At 39.1% G+C, this 19,649-nt stretch overlaps 1 protein-coding gene across 1 annotated transcript in view; it reads left to right on the forward strand.

Moving 5' to 3' along the window:
* Thsd7b (thrombospondin type 1 domain containing 7B) overlaps positions 1-19,649 on the forward strand; it is an 857,540-nt gene that overhangs the window by 529,537 nt on the left and 308,354 nt on the right. The window contains exon 12 of the mRNA XM_075987816.1: positions 2,724-2,827. Coding sequence (XP_075843931.1) covers positions 2,724-2,827 — 104 coding nt within the window. The remainder of the gene's footprint in view (positions 1-2,723; positions 2,828-19,649) is intronic.

The raw sequence follows: 19,649 nt of genomic DNA on the forward strand, positions 1-19,649 counted from the left end.
TATCCAGATCCCATTTATTGATAGCCCCTTCAAACTGTGTCCAAGTTAACACATTGGTCTGACCATTGAACAAGGTCTTATAATGTTGATCACTACAGTTCTAGTTAGATTTTACTTCCCCTACACTGGTATTCTGGATGAAGTTATCCTAAAACACAAGTTTAGGTGTTCTTTATTGCTATCTTTTGTTTCATTCTCTTAACTGCATTGAGGTCACATATTCACATTTTCCAAATCAGAACAGAATTGAAATGCCCACTTATGTTATCCCGCATCATCCAGCATATTAAATTAGATGCTAAAGAAGAAAACAGTATGAAGACACAATCTTCACACAGAGTAGACAGTGATATGCAACTAAGAGCCAATGGTACAGTCTCAGGCTGTCACTTAGCCTGACTTAATTCTAGTTTATCATCCCAAATATCTGAAAACTTTTTCCATCACTTTCCATCTACACAGCAAGATAAAGTAGAATGAATACCCTGGCTTCATGCTGGTCTGAAAAGTCTAAGTAAAGTTAGTTTAAGGAATCTACATGAGTAACACATCATGATTCTAAAGGTGTACAGGAGTCCGTCACCACCTCAGCTGTTGTGGATGAGACCATGTTGAAGGAATCTATGCATAAACAAGGTGGATTTATTGCTGCCAAAGCTAATTGCTGGTTATTGGATCATGGCAGGCTTTCTATTTATCTGTTTCCTGATTTCTAACCAAACTCTCCAGCCACTATTGTTGAGGAAGCCACTCAAAGGTGAACAGTGCTATTTCTCTTTCCTGGTCACACTTTTAAGGGACTTGTGAGATGGGGGCCTGTGGGTAAAGCAGCTCCTGTCGAAGCAAAGGTCTTGGCTCATATGAAATAAACCATAAAAGCACACTAACTGGAAAAAGAAGGACCGTGGGTAGACTGTGGCCTTGAGTTTTCTGGAATACTGTATAGAAATCATTTTAAGAACAGAATCCATCCTCTGTGTGCCAAAACTTTTATTAACTTTTATTAAAGTTACTTTTATTAACTTGAGGAAGGTAAACAGAGAGAAGCCAGGTGACTTCAGGGACCATTTCCTCAGAGAAAAGCAAGTCCTGATAGCTCATCAGAAAACATTCATTCCTCTTCCCTAAGATGAGCTTTTGGATAAGGTTGGTCCCTAGAGTCACCGTTTACACTTCACTCCACGACTGACGGAAATGGTAGAATTATGTCTGAATCCTAGAAGTGCCATATTTGAAAAGAAAACAAAACCACAAGAGAATGGATGAGGAGCTTGCACTCCTATGTTCTGATGTAACACAGGGTTGCTCTCTTGTCTTCTGCACATTTAATTTTAAGCATATTTTAAGGTTCTCCTTCATGATTTTTTTTTGTATGAGGTAAGATTTGTACATGAAATGTTCAAATTCCCTAAAGTAGAATCATGAACCTGAGTGGAGTGTAAAGTCAAAGTCAGCTCTTTCCATTCTCAACACTTGCTAGGATTGGGTTTTATTTTATTTATTGCAACACATAATATATGTATGTATATATGTCTATCTGTATGTATGCATGTAAATAGAATATATAGGGGTTGGCAGTTTTCTGACTAGACTGCCAATCAGTTCTATCCCATTAGCCACCCATGTCCCACCAGTCACTACCCCAAATAACCATACAGAGACTTAATAATCAGTATAAATGCTCAGCCAATAGCTTAGGCTCAAATTTAGCTAGCTCTTATAATTTAAATTAGCTCAGTTTTGTTAATCATGTGCTTTCCTGAGGCTCTTTTACTTCATATACATACTTCCCATCCTTCTTACTCTGTATCTCATGGCTTCTCTTCAGACTCTTCCCGTCTTGTCCCCAACATTCCCATTGCCCCAAAATCCTGCCTAGCCATCAGCCATTCAGCTCTTTATTAACAAGGAGAGCAACCCATCTTTACAATGTACAGAAGGATTACTCCATATCATATATATATATATATATATATGTGTGTGTGTGTGTGTGTGTGTGTGTTTGTATATATATATATATATATATATATATATATATATATATGTACAATATATATATGGTTGACTAATTAGGATTTGACAACTGTCTTTTAGCAACCATTAACTGCCCATAATTCATCATATAGGATTGGGACACTGTGAGATGCCAAGTTACATTGTCATTATAAAGGTCTTGTTGAGACTAACAATGTTTTTGAGATTTCATGCTTCCATCTTTTCTATCATATACAGAAGTCATTATCTCAATGCGGATGTCCTAATCCTCTGGCTCTTTGAATCCTTGGTCTCCTTTTTCATGTTTCCTGAACCTTGGGTAGAGGGGACACTGTAGATGTATCTTTTGGGGTTGGGAAGCCCATGGTATTCTTTTTTTTTGTATTTTGAACTATTGTAGATTCCTCCAATAGTCTCAGTTACTACAGAATAGCTTTTCTTTAATGAAGGGTTAGGACTATGTTTACCCAAGGTATAAAGATAAGCTTTTATAATGCAGTTATAAATTATTCTGGCTTAGGAAACTAAGATCTCCTTTTGGATCAATGACCTTAAAGCCATGGATAATTGGCAAGGTTTACAGTACTGGGCATGATTTGCTTCAAGTTCAGACTAACTGGGCCTTGGTCTTTCTATTTCTGCATGTCTAAGTCATGTATTGAAAGTACTTCCTCTGCGTATGAGTTGTGGTAAACGTTCTGTTGTGCTATTTCTTGTGGAAATTTCAGGTGGAAACTGCAGAAATGGAGCCCTTGTATCTTGGTTCCAGAGTCTGTCAGGCAGGGGAGAACGGGCACCAGTGAGGCGTGTGGGAAGGGGCTGCAGACAAGAGGTAAGCCAAGTTTGAAATCACTCCCTCTTCCTGTGTGCTTTAAAGATGTATTACTCTGTACTTGCTTGTTGAGACTTGTATTTGAGCAAGTTGTGATATTTCTGGATTAAGCTATTTATATTTATCACTAAATTCACTTTTGGCAGTAGTAAGTGTTGTTAGGTAAATATCATCATTTAACCATAACCTTTCACCGTACCTCAGTACTAAAGCAAAACAATAAATGAATATATCTCCGTCATAACTGACCTCCATGTCCGTATTTGAATGTATGTTGGATATCAGCCAAGATGTTGAGACGGTGCCAAAATCACATCTAAAAGTACACATTACACTTTGTTTACATTGCATGTTTATGTGATGATTAAATAAATGAATGGAAACATGACTGGGTAAATCGACTAATCTTTAGGATCCTGGCTTAAGCACAATTGTGTGTGTGTGTGCGTGTGTGTGTGTGTGTGTGTGTGTTCATGTGTTTCTATGTGTTTAACATACACAGGAATTTCTAAAAGGCATTGTGATAGGCTTTTGTTCTGGCATAGAGGGTGATTTATTATGGTCCTCTAGGAAAGGCAGGAGATCTCTGAAAAGCAGCAATGACCGACTGCTCCCTTTGCTGCCTCATTCCTAATACAGCTGCTCTCTCTGTGAGGCCTGATAGGCGGGACTAAAAATGCAGTAACTTTGTCACGTGCTTTCTCCCTGCTTTTTGTTGGAGCTTGTTGGGTTCTTATCTGGTCACAGGACAGAGAGGCTGTGGCATTGGGAAACAGGCGGAAGGTAAAGGAGATGTGGGCTAAACTAAAACCCAGAGGACCTGTGGAACATCGGAGCGGGGATGTACAGCACCCAGTTCTCTTCCTTCATCTGCTTTAGCCGCCTGGCTGGGTAGCATCAATATACTCCCGACTCCCTCTGCTCAACCACACCTGAACAAGCTTGAGTTTCTTTTTCTGACCTACAGATAATGACATTTGGGAATTAATATTGTCAGGTATTACACATTGGCTATTTTCTTGACTGCCCAGCAGACAACCTTAAAAACCCTTTTAAATATTAGCATTATATAATTAATAAAAAATAATGAGTCACTGAGTTTTGGAAAAGGCCTTCAGTATGAAAGAAAACAAAAATCAATGAGTAGGAAGGAATAAAACAAAATTAGTGTAGGAAGTTAAACACCAAAGTTCTAAGAATTCCAGAAAAATAAAACAAATACATGAAAAATTATCAAATAAGGAACCCAAGAGAATTGCCAATTTGGGAACCTGTACATCTTGTTTGAACATGGTCAACATGATTAAAAACGACTTACAACAGGCCCATCATTGTGAAATTCGGGTACTTAAGAGAATAATTTAGTCTCTAGCTTTCTGATATAAGTTACAAGCCCATCTCCCAAATGCAGGAGTTCTTAGCATCAGCTTTGGAGAGAGAAAGGAAACAAAGCAATCCTTAAAGCACTGAAGAACAAGGTCTGAGTCTACATCATAATATCACCCAATGGCAGGGAGAGATGAAATTATCTGTAGAAAACTAAATCCCTAACACTTGCCTAAATGCATCCCATCTCCAGAGACATCTGGAAGATGTGTTTCACAAAATATAACTTAACTAAGAAAATTGGAAATTCCTGGAAGAAAGGACGTTCTTTCTGTTATAGACAAAGGGGATTAGGTAAATCCAAGACCAAAGTAGTCTGCACCCCTGGCAATATGCTATTCAGGAAGACACTAACCTGCTTCTTCTACTGCCACTAATGCTAATACTATTCCACCACTGCAAGCAGTCTTGTCTGTGAGAATTTTCTGTGACTTGCAGTGACATAAAATGTCCCTGCTAAAGGTTTGTCTGTGTGTGTTACATCCATTGTGATGGAGACTGTATGTGTGGCATGCCTTCATCTTCTCTCTCACTTTCTGGCTCCTCTGTAGCTCCGTGGATCTTAGCCCATACAGTGGATCCTCACGAGTCATGCTTCCCTATTGTCATCCTATACTTTTTAAGAATGCTGGCAACCTTGCTGAGACCTCCTGCTTGGCAGCTTTGATTCTACAATTCACTCCTAAACCCTGGGACGAGCTTTGCAGTCTTTTCTTCCAGTGTGAAACTTTTGAGAGCGTCTAGAGCAGCGGTCCTCAAACTGTGGGTCACAACCACTTTGGGGGTTAAATGATCCTTTCACCGAAATCAAATTTCAGATATCCTGCATATCACATATTTACATTGCGATTTGTAACAGTAGCAAAATTGTAGTTATGAAATAGCATCAAAATAATTTTAAGGTTGAGAGTCATCACAACATGAGGAACTGTGTTGAAGTCTCTCAGCATTAGGAAGGTTGAGAACCACTGCTCTAGAGTAAGGTGCCTTTTCACCTGTGTTCGGGGAAACTGTGAAAGATGAAACCCGAAAGGTAGTGAGAATTGATAGAAACTCTAAGAGGAGAGAATTCTAGTCCTCCCCTACTGGGCAAATCCATGACTTTAGTTTCTTTTGGACTTTGTTGAAGTAACTCAACAATAAACTTAGAAGATATGTATATTAACCACTGTTTCTATGTTTCATTTATTTTTTTGGTATTTTTAATGATTATAACTCTAGAAATATAAAAATCTATTGGTTTATTGTATTTAGGTTGTTAAACTGTTTATTTGGTGCACAGTTAAAATTCTTTTTATGTAATTCTCTTCTAATCAAGGAAAAACAAAGAAAGGGAGCAGACAGAATTGCAGTTATAGCAAAAGTGCCTGTATTTTCGTCAGGGCAGAAAGATTTGGGGTTCCACTGTCAGAGATACCCGGTCCTTCACAGAGAGCCAGGCATTTTTCTGCTCAGCTAATTGTGCTTAATTTGAATAAAGAAAGAATATGGGTTCATCCTTTGTGATAAATGATGACACAGAAGAAAGAAATATGTATTCTCTTACTTTTTAAAATAAATAACTTTGCTTAAAGTGGTAAGCATTTTAGTAATACAAAGAAAAAATGTAAGAATTCTATAATTCCTAAAAGTACGAAATTATCTGTGGAGTAATTTTAATTTTGCAACCCATAGTGACTCTTTAAAACTGCCTTAAAAGACACCCAGACTTTTTCCTTTTTGATAGTACCCTCTTTATCTGGTGTCAAAGGCCCCCTGTTATCAGAAGGACGACATTGGCATTGTAATAGAGATGAAGTAAGAGACAGATGATTATGTTCTGTGTCTTAGATGTTCTTGACATCTTGGTGTGCCTGCATTCTTTCTCAGTTTATTTTTACTGAATAATGTTTATGAGAAATGCAAAAGGCAGGTCTCTTATCATCAAACCTTTCTGCTCTTTCTGAATTTGTTCTCATCACAATGAGAAGCACAGGCTTCTCACCCAGTAGTTTAAGGGAATCTGTATGCTCTGCCTTTAAAGAATCTCCCTAAAAATTACTGTGTTTTTCTTTAAAAATGCAAGAAATTATCCAGTATAGGACTAATTCTTGGTTCCCTTTACTTTTAAGGAAAGGGCAGAGTAAAACATTGTAGGAAAAGTTGAAGGAACAGTAAGCTCTAAAATTGCAATTGGATAGCAGTAATAATACTTAGTTTCCAAAGATGGAAATATATATATGCTGCATGCATATCTATATGCCTATTATTTTGGTAAGGTAAGCTTGATGTCATAATTTTTCATAATCAAATTTTCTAGAGTCTTTAATTCATGATTGAAATAGTAAAATTTGATTTATCCAATTTCATAAACTCATACAAATAGTATGCTGTAAAGTATATATTCATAAAGCACCCAAATCAATCAATAAATTATACAAACTGGATTCAGAACAAACTACTCATATTGTAAATCTGAGTACTTTAATTCTCTAATAATTTTTGTCTTGAGTGACATTGTCTTCATAGAAAGGAGGGGATATAAAGATCACCACTTACCATTAGCTTATCAACCATCAGTCTAGAAAACACATATAATTACAGGACAAATACAATATAGAGTCTGAAATAAGACATCATAGCTTGTCAACCAGATGTCAATACTAAACTGTCAGTCTGAGTCTGGCACTGTGACAGGATAGCTCAGAAAAAAGTCAACTGAAAAAAAAGAAACATCTTGGCTCCCTTTTTGAGGACTCTAGTCCATGGTCAGTTGACCCATTTTTTTTGGAAGTAAAGTGAGGCAGAATGTCAAAGCAGGGGTATGTGGCTGAGGAGCCTGCTTGCTTCCTGGCAATGGGAAGTTAAACAGAGATATCCAGGAAAGAGCCAGGCTCCTAGCATCAGTTTCTAGAGTGCAGTCACAGTGATCGGCCTTCCTCCCACTCCTCCCTATGGCACAAAGCTCCTACCATCTCCTGCTAGAGTCAAAGAATGGAAACTAACCCCTAATACATGAGCCTTGGAAACAATCAAGATCCAGAGCCCAGCTATCAGCCCCTCGTACTTTGCTCTCCCATGACAGATGTATTTCTTCTTGGGTAATAGAGAGTAAACTTGTAAGTCTTTGAGTTCTTATTTTCTAAATAGAGGTATACTTTTATTAAATGGATAGATTCTGTCTGTTCACCTACATGGATCCTGACCAGCAGGTTATTTTTGCAGGTTCACTGGGGGAAACGTGTCTAGGTGTGGATTGTAGTAGTCAGAGATATATGAAGTTTTTGCCTTTGTTATTCCATTTGGTTTGTGTTCCTTGTTGAAGGAGGAAGCAATGTGTTTTCTGGAAAGAAAAGTAGAGTGTCCTTCCAGACTTAATCACAAATGAACTACATTATCTTTGGCTGTGGGCATGGTCAGCTAGGAATGGAGAACCACTGAGATCTACCCCAAGAAACCCTTTCAGCAATACAACTTTTCTAAGAGGCAGAAACATCTATGTATTTTTTTTTTTGTGAAATTATAGGAGGGTGCTGCCACCTTGCATAGCTTTGAGTCCTTGAAACTTCACTGGGGTAATAGTCAGTGAAAAATGAACATACACACAAACAGCCTTCTTCACTGGCAGAGAATCACTAACAGTAACCTGGAAACCCAGAGCATTTATTTTGTGTATCTGAGTAGAGGAGATAGATTTCTTGTAGACAACTAAAGGTATGCTAGCTCATTCATATTGGAGGTCTCTGTAGGGAAGCAGACTCAGGAGAATGTTGAAGGAGGCTGTTTGGCTGCTTGTTCATTTTCCAACTGCCCAGATCCCCAGAATAATCACACAGAAACTATACTAACTAAATCACTGCTTGGCCCATTAGCTCTAGCTTTTTTATTTTTATTTTTTATTTTAGCTCTAGCTTCTTATTGGCTAACTATTACATATTAATTTAACCCATTTCTATTAATCTGTGTATTGCCATGTGACTGTGGCTTACCAGCTAAAGTTTCAGCATCTGTCTCTGGCAGGGCTACATGGCTTCTCTCTGGCTCTGCTTTCTTTCTCCCAGCATTCAGTTTAGTTATCCCCGCCTACCTAAGTTCTGCCCTGCTATAGGTCCAAAGCAGTTTCTTTATTCATTAATGGTAATCACAGCATACAGAGGGGACTCCCACATCAGAATGCTATGGTCTTTAAGTTCTACACACAATGTTAGCATTTGCACACAGACCAGGGGAAGCTTTACTAATCCCATGCATCTGAGGCATTGTGGTCTTTCACATGGTCATGCTCATGTCCATAACACATTCACTCAAGGCTTCACCTTCTCCTTACTCATTAACTCAAGTCTTTATCTGATTTCCACAGAAGGAAGTGTATGACTCCATTTACCAGATCAATATACTAGGGTATCTGATGTAAGTAATGAGCAAATACTTCTCTAGCACACTAAGGTCAGTATCTTTCATGAAAACAGCAGGGCCAGAATGTACAATTGGAGTGTATAACGTTCTTTATCAATTCAACCCATGTCTTAGTTCCAGGCACCAAAGGGTTACTTATAAGTATCATAAAAAGAGTTTAAGAATCATTTTAAAACATTTATTTTTATTATTTTATGTTGTATGAGTGTTTTGCCTGTATGTGTATCTCTGCACCATCTGTGTTTCTGGTGCCAGGGAGGCTGGAAGAGGAAGTTTAATCTCCTAGAACTGGAGTTATGGACCACCAAAAGCCACGCTGGGCTTATGGGTTGTGAGAACCAAATCTGGGCCCTCTGTAAGAGCAACAAGTGCTCTTAATCACAGCCCTAAAGAATCAGTTATTGGAAACATCTCTCTCTTAAGTATAATTGCTGAAAGTGTGAAAATAAGAATGAGCAGGTTAGGCTGTGGAAATTGAATTGACAGTGTAGGACAACTCTCAGAATTAAACTATCCCGGGAGTATAACAAGAGGATGGGCTTGATAATCCCATAGGCACTGCTTTGGAGGGAGGAGTGCTCAGTTCACAGCAGAGACTGCATTTTAATAGAAGTGAGCCACAGTTCTTGGAGGCATGTTTCAATTCCTTTATGTGTTTCAGGGTAGGATTATCTGTGTGGCTTTTGTGGTTTGCTGCAGGTAAAATATGCATGTTTTAAAACTCGGTGATAAACTAAATATAAATATTAAAGGAGATGGGCAACCTAAGGCAGAATGCTTTAGTTACACAGTGTTAACTAACTGTTGCTTTGGTATCATCTCCTTTCACTAGCCTCTCTGCTTTTAATATTAGAAGCTGTGACTCCAAGGGCACAGTAACCTTTCTGCCGCATCCACCTCACTCATATCTTCAGAAGATGTTTTACTAATGAAGTGGATGCTTCTGGTGAGGAAGGATAAAGGAATCTTCAATTGCTCAATACAGTCATTTGCAAAACTCAGAGTTTCTCTCCAAATCATAATATTCCCAGTTACAGAACTATGTTCCCTTCAGGAATGCTGATATAAATTTCAAAGTCTACAGGAAATGGTGTACATGTAATAGGATTACGTGTCTTTTGTGCAGAACCAAATCCCATCTCCTTAAGAAGACGTGCATCCCCTGACTTCCCTTTGCAGGGTAACCGAGGTAGAGGCATTTGTTTCTGTTTATCTAGAGCTCTCTCTCAGGACTGTAGCAGAAGGAGATAGACCTGTGCATCGCTGTGTGCCTTTCCAAGTGAAAACCAAACCCCAGTGCTCCTTCCAGTTAGAAGCAACTGAACAAGAAGCTCACGGTTGTGCCAGTGGCTGTAAAATCTACCCTGGTGCATCAAACCTAAGTTCTGCTGAGACTGTGAGAGGTGCAAACCTCAAGACAGTGTCTTTGAAGGCCAGCCACGCTATAAAGAGTCACATGGCGAGTAAAGCAAAAACTGTGTAACCCCATTTTAATCCCAGAGTATGGAAAGTGAGAATTAAAGGACTCCCAGAGTCGTCTAAGTCAATGAGCGCCTCAAGTCATCTGTTTTCTGGAAGGATCTGAAAAATAAGAACTGAAAGTAGGAAGGATGGAGCTCATGGAGCCTTTGAACTTATGCCAGGAAAGAATTTGGGAGCTCGCACTAGAATAGTAATACCGAGGATGGATTAGAAGGAGCACAGATAAAAGGCATTTAAGAAAAAGAAATCGATGCCATTCAGTAGCTAATCTTACACACCGAGAGAAGCATCACAGTGAGCAGAAAGCACTCGGCACAGACCAATGAGGACAGGACAGCACAGACAAAAAAGTTGGCATAAATTATTGATACAAAATGAGCAGATGCCGTATACACACACAGAGAGGCCTCGTTTGGATATTAGTTTAGTCAGGGTTCTCTAGAGGAGCAGAATCAAGAGGCCAAGGGAGCACAAGGCAAAAAGCTTCCTGCTGACACACCCTTTTTATCTGGCTTCCCCGAGAGGAGTCTGCCCACAATCCTGGTGGGTCTTCCCCTTCGATCAAAGCCCTCAGGATGCTCTTCAGATGAGAATTCCTACTCAGGTGATTCCAAATGTAACCAGGTAAAATTTAAACCAATCTCGTAGACATAAGAGCCACCCAGCCACACACGCATAGGTGGGGCTGTCTACTCAATAGCTGTAGATAATACCATGTGCTTTAGCAGTTCAAGAGGGAAAAAGTGTGTAGAGGGCAAGTATTAGAAGACTAGGTCAAAAGAACAGACCTTTTCCTCCAGGACAAAGCAGTCTGTCTCCAAGGCTGGTCCCCTCTCAGGACTTGTGTAAGGTTGTCCCGACTATGTCAGCTCTCTCCTCAGAGCCTCCGTTTTCCTAGGCAGAATAATTCCATTGTGTTGCTGCTTTTACACGTGGTTACGGCTTCTCTGGAAGTGTTCTTTTCCTTTCCCGTGCAAAGCTGGGATAATAGTTATAATTACACTAGCGGGAGGAGCTGTGAATATTTCCAATGTGGTTCTTAGAAACAAGCTGCTGGGATCTGGGGAGATATTAACCGGGTTTGTGGGAAATGGTGGCCGCTGTGGGACCAGAGCATATTCCTATGGGAAAGGCTTGACGAAGACTTGGCATGTCAAATTGTTCCAATGAAGAGACTGGTGGGTTTTCTTTTTTTTGGGGGGGGGCAGTATTTTCCATACTCCCTTGTCTCCAGCCTGGTGTTTTTCATGAGGTGGCAGCATAGTTACTTGAGTATTGTAAAATTCACGGAGGTAAAAACTTTTAAAAGCTGCGAATGTGACATTATCAATGTTTCAGAAGACAGAAAATGTATTATATTTGTTAATTGAATAGGTATAAATGAATAGACCAAGCCTAGTCCCAATATAGTGATTGAAGATTGAAAGAATTCATAGTTTTGGAAATAAGGGCCTGGAGGATATGGTTGTTGAGCAGGTAATATTACACATATTTGTCAGAAAAGACGATAGCTCAGAGTTCAAAGATGAGAGATGTCTAGCCTGCCCCAATATGAACATAAGATAAAAACGCCAGTGGGAGGAATACATAAAGCTGCTAGGAGGGAGGGAATAACTGAGATGGCAAATGGGATGTACCTGAACGAATGGGTGATCTCAGGAGTTAGAAAGGAGGATGTCCCTTTAATCTTCTGCTCCCTGATGAGGAAGCAGAGTGAGGGGACGGAACAATGAGGAAGACAGCAGATGTTTCATGAGATATCCCTGTGTCCACACCAACCAACAGCTCCTGAGACCTGGCCTGGCACCTAACAGTATCGTCTGCTCATGGAACGTCCCTTTTCTGTCTCTTTCCCTTCTCCTATGGAATACTCGGAGCATCAGGTCTCAGAGGCTGGTTCTTCCCACACTTAGGCTTGCATGCCTTCATGGCCCCTTTTTTATTTTTTATTTTTGGCATTTGTTTTTCTGACTATGATATCCCATCCAATAACCCCAAGGTCCCAGTATTTAAGCTGTAGCGATGATCCCAAATCCATATCAAAACAGAAATCTTTCTCTCTAATTCCAGGCTTGGACTTTTCACACCTACACACCATTCATTCACAAACACACCTCTATGTAAGATTCATTGATTCTAAGATGAACTTATTTTCTACTTCCAGACACAGCGCTTTATTCTCAGTCCCTCCATCTCATGAGCTGCAACTATCCCCTGACAGAATGTATGGAATCCTGGCAGGTCCATCTTCCTGAGGCCCCTATATTGTCTTCATTTTCTTATACTGCTTGTCTCTCGCTGTGTCTACGTACATGTCCTAGCAATCCGTCTAAGTTTGAAGCTACAGTCATTTGCAGAGAGTAACTCAACAGATTGCCTCATTTCCTGCTGATGTTTTCCATAGCTGTTCTTTCTTATTCATTCCACGGCTGAGAGGCCGAAACACCTTCCCAAACCAGGTATGATTTTACTTCTCCCCCTATCTCTCAAAGAACCTCTGGCACTAGCCAGGGACTAGGTGCTGCCCAAATTCCAGAGTCTTTCACCACTCTAGGCTCCTTCAGTTCATTTCTCTTCCTCTACTTGCTGGCCGCCTCCACGTTCTTCTAGCCCCATCTCAGGGTCAAGTCCAGTCTCCCTCATGCAGCTCAGCTTCTCAGTGTGGATTCTTACTTTTTTATCCTTTCTTTGCTCCAATTGTATCATACCTTAGATGTGCCCCTGTCAGGACTTTTCAGCTCTTGAAATGTAAGAAATGTGCCTTATTCACCTTGATATTTCCAGTGCCTCCACACTAAATATCCCTACCTTACGCGTGTAATTCATATGATAAATGTTTTGTTTATCTCTGTGCCAATATAAGAAATATAAATTGTTGGCAAAAAAATGTGAAAAATAAAAATATGTGGAACACTATCGCCAACCAGGTACCTTAAGCTCTTTGGCTCCACCTAGAAGTTGGGCATAAATGAGGACTAGCTCTGCTGGTATTTGCAGAATTGGGTTCTTGGGTGCCAAAGGCTTATATACACTGAGGTTTGCAGATTCATGTCCTAAGGACTAGGTTATTATAGCTCTGGACTTCAGGGGTGGGATGCTATGGCTCTAGGTTCTTGGGTTGGAAGTTCATTACTCTAGACAAGGGCTGGCTTTGGCCTGGCCGTTTCGGTAGCAGGCAGCTGTATTTGCAGTTCAGTTTTCTGAAGGCATCCAGTGAATGTTCAAAGTACTTAGGAGGCCGTGAGGGCAATCTGGTTAACTGGCAATGAAGCTTAGTAGATATAAGCCTGTCAACTATAAGGGAAGTATACATTAAATAGTCCTTGAACAGTTTCAAAAATGCACAGAAAATACAAGAAAGTTGTATACAATAAGGGCTTAATGGAAAATCAACACAGAATTCTACAACTGTGATATCATCGAACAGTAATTGCTCATATTTAACAATGCTAAACTGTGCCTCAGGGAAGGATGTGTTCTTCTGATCTTTCTCAATATGCTTACGATTTCATTTTACAATAAGATTAAAATTATGGCATATTAAAATGATTAAGAAACAGTTTTTATACACTTAATTCAGGCAGTGGAAAAAGGAACTGTGCTGGTGAGAGACGACATTCCAAGAGAGAAAAGACTGTCAATTCCAAGTATGGGTATTTAGCAAATTGCTTCAAAAATAAAAGGAATATTAAGTCGAGGATAAAACATCACTGATCTGAATTTCCAGTGCTGAGACCATGATTTAAATACTTGTCAAGTGCTACTCACCAGATGTGTCCAAGGATGGGGATTGTGTTCCCTCTGCAAATATAGAAGCTAAATGATCTGCTCTGTTTCCCTAGAGCTGCTTTATTCAGCCATGTGTGAATTCCTCACTAAGGGACATTTGCCGAGCTTTAGATGCACTTTCTCTACTCATAGCTAGAAAGTGGAGGGTGACCCTCTTATGGCTCTGATATAATCCACGAGGAGGTAAAAATCACTCTAGCTCCTAGAGACTCTAGCTTCAGTCTCTCCTGCTCAAGTACATCTGCTTTGAAAATGTCTTTTCATTTTCAGGACCACTTAAAATGCCACCCGTACAAATAGCAGTTCCTATTACGCGCACTCATGGTTAATAACAAGCTAATTGTTTAACTGTGTGTGTAGCCATAAATTAATTACTAATGCGCTTTTGTTTGGAGTGCTGCTAAATACATTTTTAAAGAATCATTTGTTTCAACATGTGGATCGAAGACACTGCAGAATTTACAATTGGGTGGCATATGGAAATGTGGATGTTTCAAAACTCCCAACTCATAATTAAATTCTGAAATTCTCGCACAGACTGAAATGTTGAGTAATGTGCAATCTTATCAACAACTGCCCCGGAAGTTTGGGTCTGGAGTGACATATATGGTAGAATTATACTCCACATAAAGAGCTATTTAATCCATGTTTATATTTCAAGGCCTGCTCAGTTTAATGTGTATTGGTGTTATTGTAACAAATTAATTTGTGGTGAGCACAGTTGGTATTTAATAGGTAGTTTTTCAACTTTACATTACCAGAAAAAAATAATTGTGTCTCTGTGGTTACTTTGTCTGTTACTAGTCTTCTTCATTTCCAGTTGTTAATTATCTAATGCTAACTGTGTGATGGGCATAGAGACCCTCTGAACTTTGGCTTATGGGACGCATTTTATGGTTATCAATATGTAATGAAAAATATTGACTATCATTAAGTAACTTTCAAAGAGGTTAATTCATAGTGTCAAAGTAAATTTTACATGTGCTGCCTGTTGGAAGTGGATAAAGATCATCTGGCAGGAAATGACCCCTTGCCTGGAAAATTCCCATTTCTTTTCTCTTTGCCATTTCCTATAATGATACCCTGTGTGTTTCCCTTGGCTCAGTACTTGTCTAGACAATGAAGAGAATGGCAGTATACATGCTACCTATAAATGCAATCTTTAGTCTTTTTTTTAAAACTGCTATTTTCCACCAGTTTTCTTCATCTTTATGCAATTACCCCTAAAGGCTCTTTTACTTGCTTTCATTTATTTAATTTCATTTAGTCAGGCTTTATATCTACTATGTTTCTCTCTACTGCCCAAATTAATGGAAGAGTGTGTATGATTGGAGGTGTCTCAAGCGTAAGAGACTAACTTGAGTGTTAATAAGGCAACTGATATGGACATGTTACATATCACAAGTGTTTGTTAAGTATCTTCTTTTACCTGATTCTGGAATTCAGAACAGTGTGGTTTCCTGGACTCTAGACTCACAATTTTCAGAGAGGATGTTAAAATTCACCTGAGCAATTTTAATTTAGTAGCGGTCGATTAACCAAGAGGTGAAAGTTGAGGGTTATGTTGCAGTTTCTAAGAACAAAGGCTTTGTACACAGAGAGACGTACTCTGTGGCTCCATTTTGTCATTACATCTGGTGTGGGTAGATTGTCCTCAGGGGCACATTCCAGTGACTGCTGGGTCTTGTGGCTCCTTACGCCCTGGCCTCTCCATCACAAGACATTCAGTGTCTCAAGGAAAAGTCAATGTCAAGATGAGATTCCTGTCTCTGACAAACAAGAGTCAAATATTCAATGTCCTTTTTTATTTCCAATAAAGTGGTTCATATTATTTTCATCTTGTTTAGTTTTTACTTTTAATTTTACTTTTAAAAATTGGTAGTCTCACCATATAGCATAGGTTGACATGGAACTGGATATTTAGTCAAGCTGCTTTCAAACTCATGACCCTCCTGATTCAGCTTCCCAAAGGCTGACATTACAGGTCAGAGTAACCAAACCTACTGGATGTGTGTTATTGTTAATTGGCTTATATATTAATATTTAGACTTACCATTACTGAAGACTTTTCAGTGTTATGGTTGTGGGGGACCTCAGGAAATATCAAATGGGATATCTCCCTACACCGATATCCCTTCCCTAAGGTCCCAATCATTTTGTATGCAAACATACCGAGTTCGGGTTAAAAGCTCTCAAATACTTAAAAAGAAGTAAACCAATCATCAGAAATTGATTATATAAAGATGGCAATTTCTAAACTGAAAACAACAAAGATCCATCATTGCTTTCTTATGAAGTAGGCTCTGTCCATCATTGCTCCTCCTACCCCCCTGGACTGAACCCAAAGTGCCTATCTTCTCCCTCATAGCCTACTGCAACTCCTCCACACTAAATTGCTGTACTCTTTATTTAAAGCCAAGTACATCTAAGATGAACTATAAGAGCTATTGATTGTGCTTTATGCTATAGTGTTCAAGTTCTTAGAGAGCCAGAAATCTTAGAGGCAGTTAGAAAAGAATGTTTCACTGCAGCTGCCAGCCCCTATTGAAATACAGAAAGATTTGAGAAGACTATTTTCTTTAAAGAGTGACAGCTCATTGTGCATGTAAAGAATGTTTAAATGTGTTGTCATGACCGACTGTTAAATATTGTACACCGTTCTAAGTTTGCATCGTTGCTCCTCTGTCACACCCTTTCTCTACTCAGGATAAGAAACTGATTTGGCATAAGTGAATGATGAGAGGAGCTCTAAACTTTATAGATAAATTTTTGTATTTTTCATAAATTGCCTCTAAACTATAAGACACAGTGTTGTATCCAGCCTTTTGCATAGTTCTTTCAATTGAGTAATAAAATATTGAACATTATTCCTGATAGGAGAATTGCCGCATGTCACTGTTAGATGCTTGATGAAAATATTTCACCTACTTTGTGAAATGAGGAAGAGCAGATAAAGGTTGATTGCGGCTTCACAGAACTGTATCATGGGTAGAATTGTTCTGCTACAATTCTTGTACTAAGGGAAATCAAACAGGAATTTCATTATACTTAGCATTTAAAAACCTAATGCCTTTTAAATTGCTTCTTATTCCTGTGTGTCCATGCTCTTACAAGTCTCTAAACCAAAACAAGTAAAAGAAACTAAAAAAGAAATAAGTTAATTTATTTTCACAAAATAGCCCCATTTCTTATACCCCTATCGTTTAATCATCTGTAATTAAGAACTTACCCCTTCCAAACTTTCCAGTAATTTATAGAAGGCTGTGAGAGCTCAAATCTGTCTGCTTTCCTTCATTGCTTCCCACCTCTCCCCTTCTTTCTTCTACCTCCCTCTCTCCTTTCCTCTTTCTCTCCTCCTTCCTTCTAATGATATTTCCATCACATATTTGTTTCACCTGTTAGTGAAGTTGCACAGTTTAACCAAAGATTACAGGATATACTTGTGTATGTGTGTTTTCTATTCAGGAGTTATGCGTTGGGGCAGCTCCAAATGGAAAATGAAATTTTCAAAATGTATTACCAAATCTATATGAACTAGAGGGGATAATTTCCCCACAAGTACAAAACTATATGAAGTAGAGGGGATAATTTCCCCACATGTACATCACACTGCCTGAAACACTCTTAGGCTGTAATATTCTTAAGACTCCACAAGAGGATAACATTGCTGAAGGAGAACACATACTGAGTAGGGATACAATGGAATCAGCAGGGGGAAGGCATCTGGGCTTATGCTCATCCGTAGGCAACTAGCTGACTTGGAATGCGGAAAGAGTAAGAAGAGACTGAGCTATTGTGTGTGGAAGCAAGCTGAAAGAGCTTTTGTGAACACTGAGGAGAATGGATCATAAGCTAGACCAGCAAGGCCAGGCTGCGGGGTCCTGTGGAGAAAACACTGAGCTCCGGAAGATGCTGGGCTTGGGAAATGTGACCATGAAGATTGGGCGCCTGTGTGAGCTGTGACAGCCATAGCAATGCTCTTCTCTCTGGTACAGGAATAGAATATTTTCGCAACTGGAACCTGTAACCTCTTGTGTAATTTATCTTGTGACACTGAATGCTTGCTCCTCCTGACTCTTTAAAAACACTGTGTTGTGGAACACTGCCTCACAGCTGGCCCGTTAATGTTTATGATGGGCATTAACCCAACTGCCCTCATCTACTCTGTGAACAGCTGCTTTGACTTTCCCTTCTCTGGCTCCCAGGCAACTGGCTCTGACCTCAGCGCCTTTCTGTATTTGCTTCTGCCTCTTTCTGGCATGATTGCATGCTATCCCTTCACTGATGTGTTCATTCACTTTAAAGACCCTTAATGAACACTTACAATACTATAGGCACCTGTTCTAGATGCTGAACTCTAGCAAGATAATAAACATCTCTTTTATTCTATAGTAAATGTGGTGTGGGAGGAAGTAGTTTACCAACAAATGAAAGGATAATATCTTATGTCTGTGGTGGTGAAAACTGAATAGGAAGAGAAGAAGGAAGGAAGGAATGGGGTTAAAGGAATAGTTCAATTTAATTCCATGAATGGGAACACTTCCAGCAGGTACTTGAAGAAGGGAAAGAGTGGGGATGCTTATGCCTGGGATATGTCTCCCAGATAGGAAAGAGTCTACAGAATTCCGGGGATATCTAAGGAGAGTGAACTTGAGCAAGAAAAGCCAGCAAGAGAAAAAGTGACTGAGGAGGCTAGAGAGGTAGAGAAGCAGCAGCCCATTGTACAGAGTCTTGTGACAATGTTAGATACTTGTTGTAAGTGTAGTGGATCCTGACAGTAGGTTTTCCTCAGGAGATGGATGGGCTTGGCTGCTCATGGCCATTGGACAGATGAGAGTTTATAAACAGAAGGGCAAGCAAAGATACCAACAGAGATGTCACTAGAGCCTTCCATGGCCTTGATGATCATGGCCTGAAATGCACAGAGAGGGGAGAAGAGGGAGAGAGAGAGGGAGAAAGATGTAAAATGAGAGAACACACTGTACTACAGCCATTGAGACTTCATTTATTAACAATTACATAATTATATCTTCATAACATGCTATGTAGATGATACCTTGAATTTGCACTTAATCTGAATTTTCTGTTTCTAAAAACCTAGTATGTTAGTAAAAAGATTGAAAAACAACAAATTCTACAACATTGTGAAGAAAACGCATCCATCCTTATCTTGATCCTAACAAATCCCCATTGATATTTTTGCCATGAAAAGTTAGCTTTTGCATTCATTACTTTAACAAATAAAAGGAATAAAGATACACATGAGAGAAACTTTGACACTTAAGTACTGTTTTGTTATATAAATATTATGTCCTCCTATTTTAAAATTCAGTGTTGGGAATATTAAGAAGTTGTGTTTATTATTTGCATATTTAATAGTTTTTTTTTTTAGTGGTTGTTGTTTATCCTCAAAGCCTGGCCAGTTGTCTTCTAAAAATCTGAATGTACCTTTATCTCCTAACACCAACATGAATCTTCCTGATATTTTCTTTTGAGTAATTAATTTAAAGAATACTGATTGCACACTCTGTGGTAGCCATGACTTAAGGCAGTGCACAACAATGGTTTTCAATGTAAGGAAATCAATACTTACTAAGCTTGTATTACTTTGAAAGACAAGACTAGATTTTCAAATATAGTCTCAGAATGCCAAATTACAAGGTTAGGTTAATTTGATGGCAAAATATTTTACATGAGAAATGGTAAATCAAGTAACTATTGTTCATAGTATACATTAGATAAACAGCACACACCACATTGGACTTAATAC

This window comes from Microtus pennsylvanicus, chromosome 10, assembly GCF_037038515.1.
Source record: "Microtus pennsylvanicus isolate mMicPen1 chromosome 10, mMicPen1.hap1, whole genome shotgun sequence".
Classification (NCBI taxonomy): Eukaryota; Metazoa; Chordata; class Mammalia; order Rodentia; family Cricetidae; genus Microtus; species Microtus pennsylvanicus.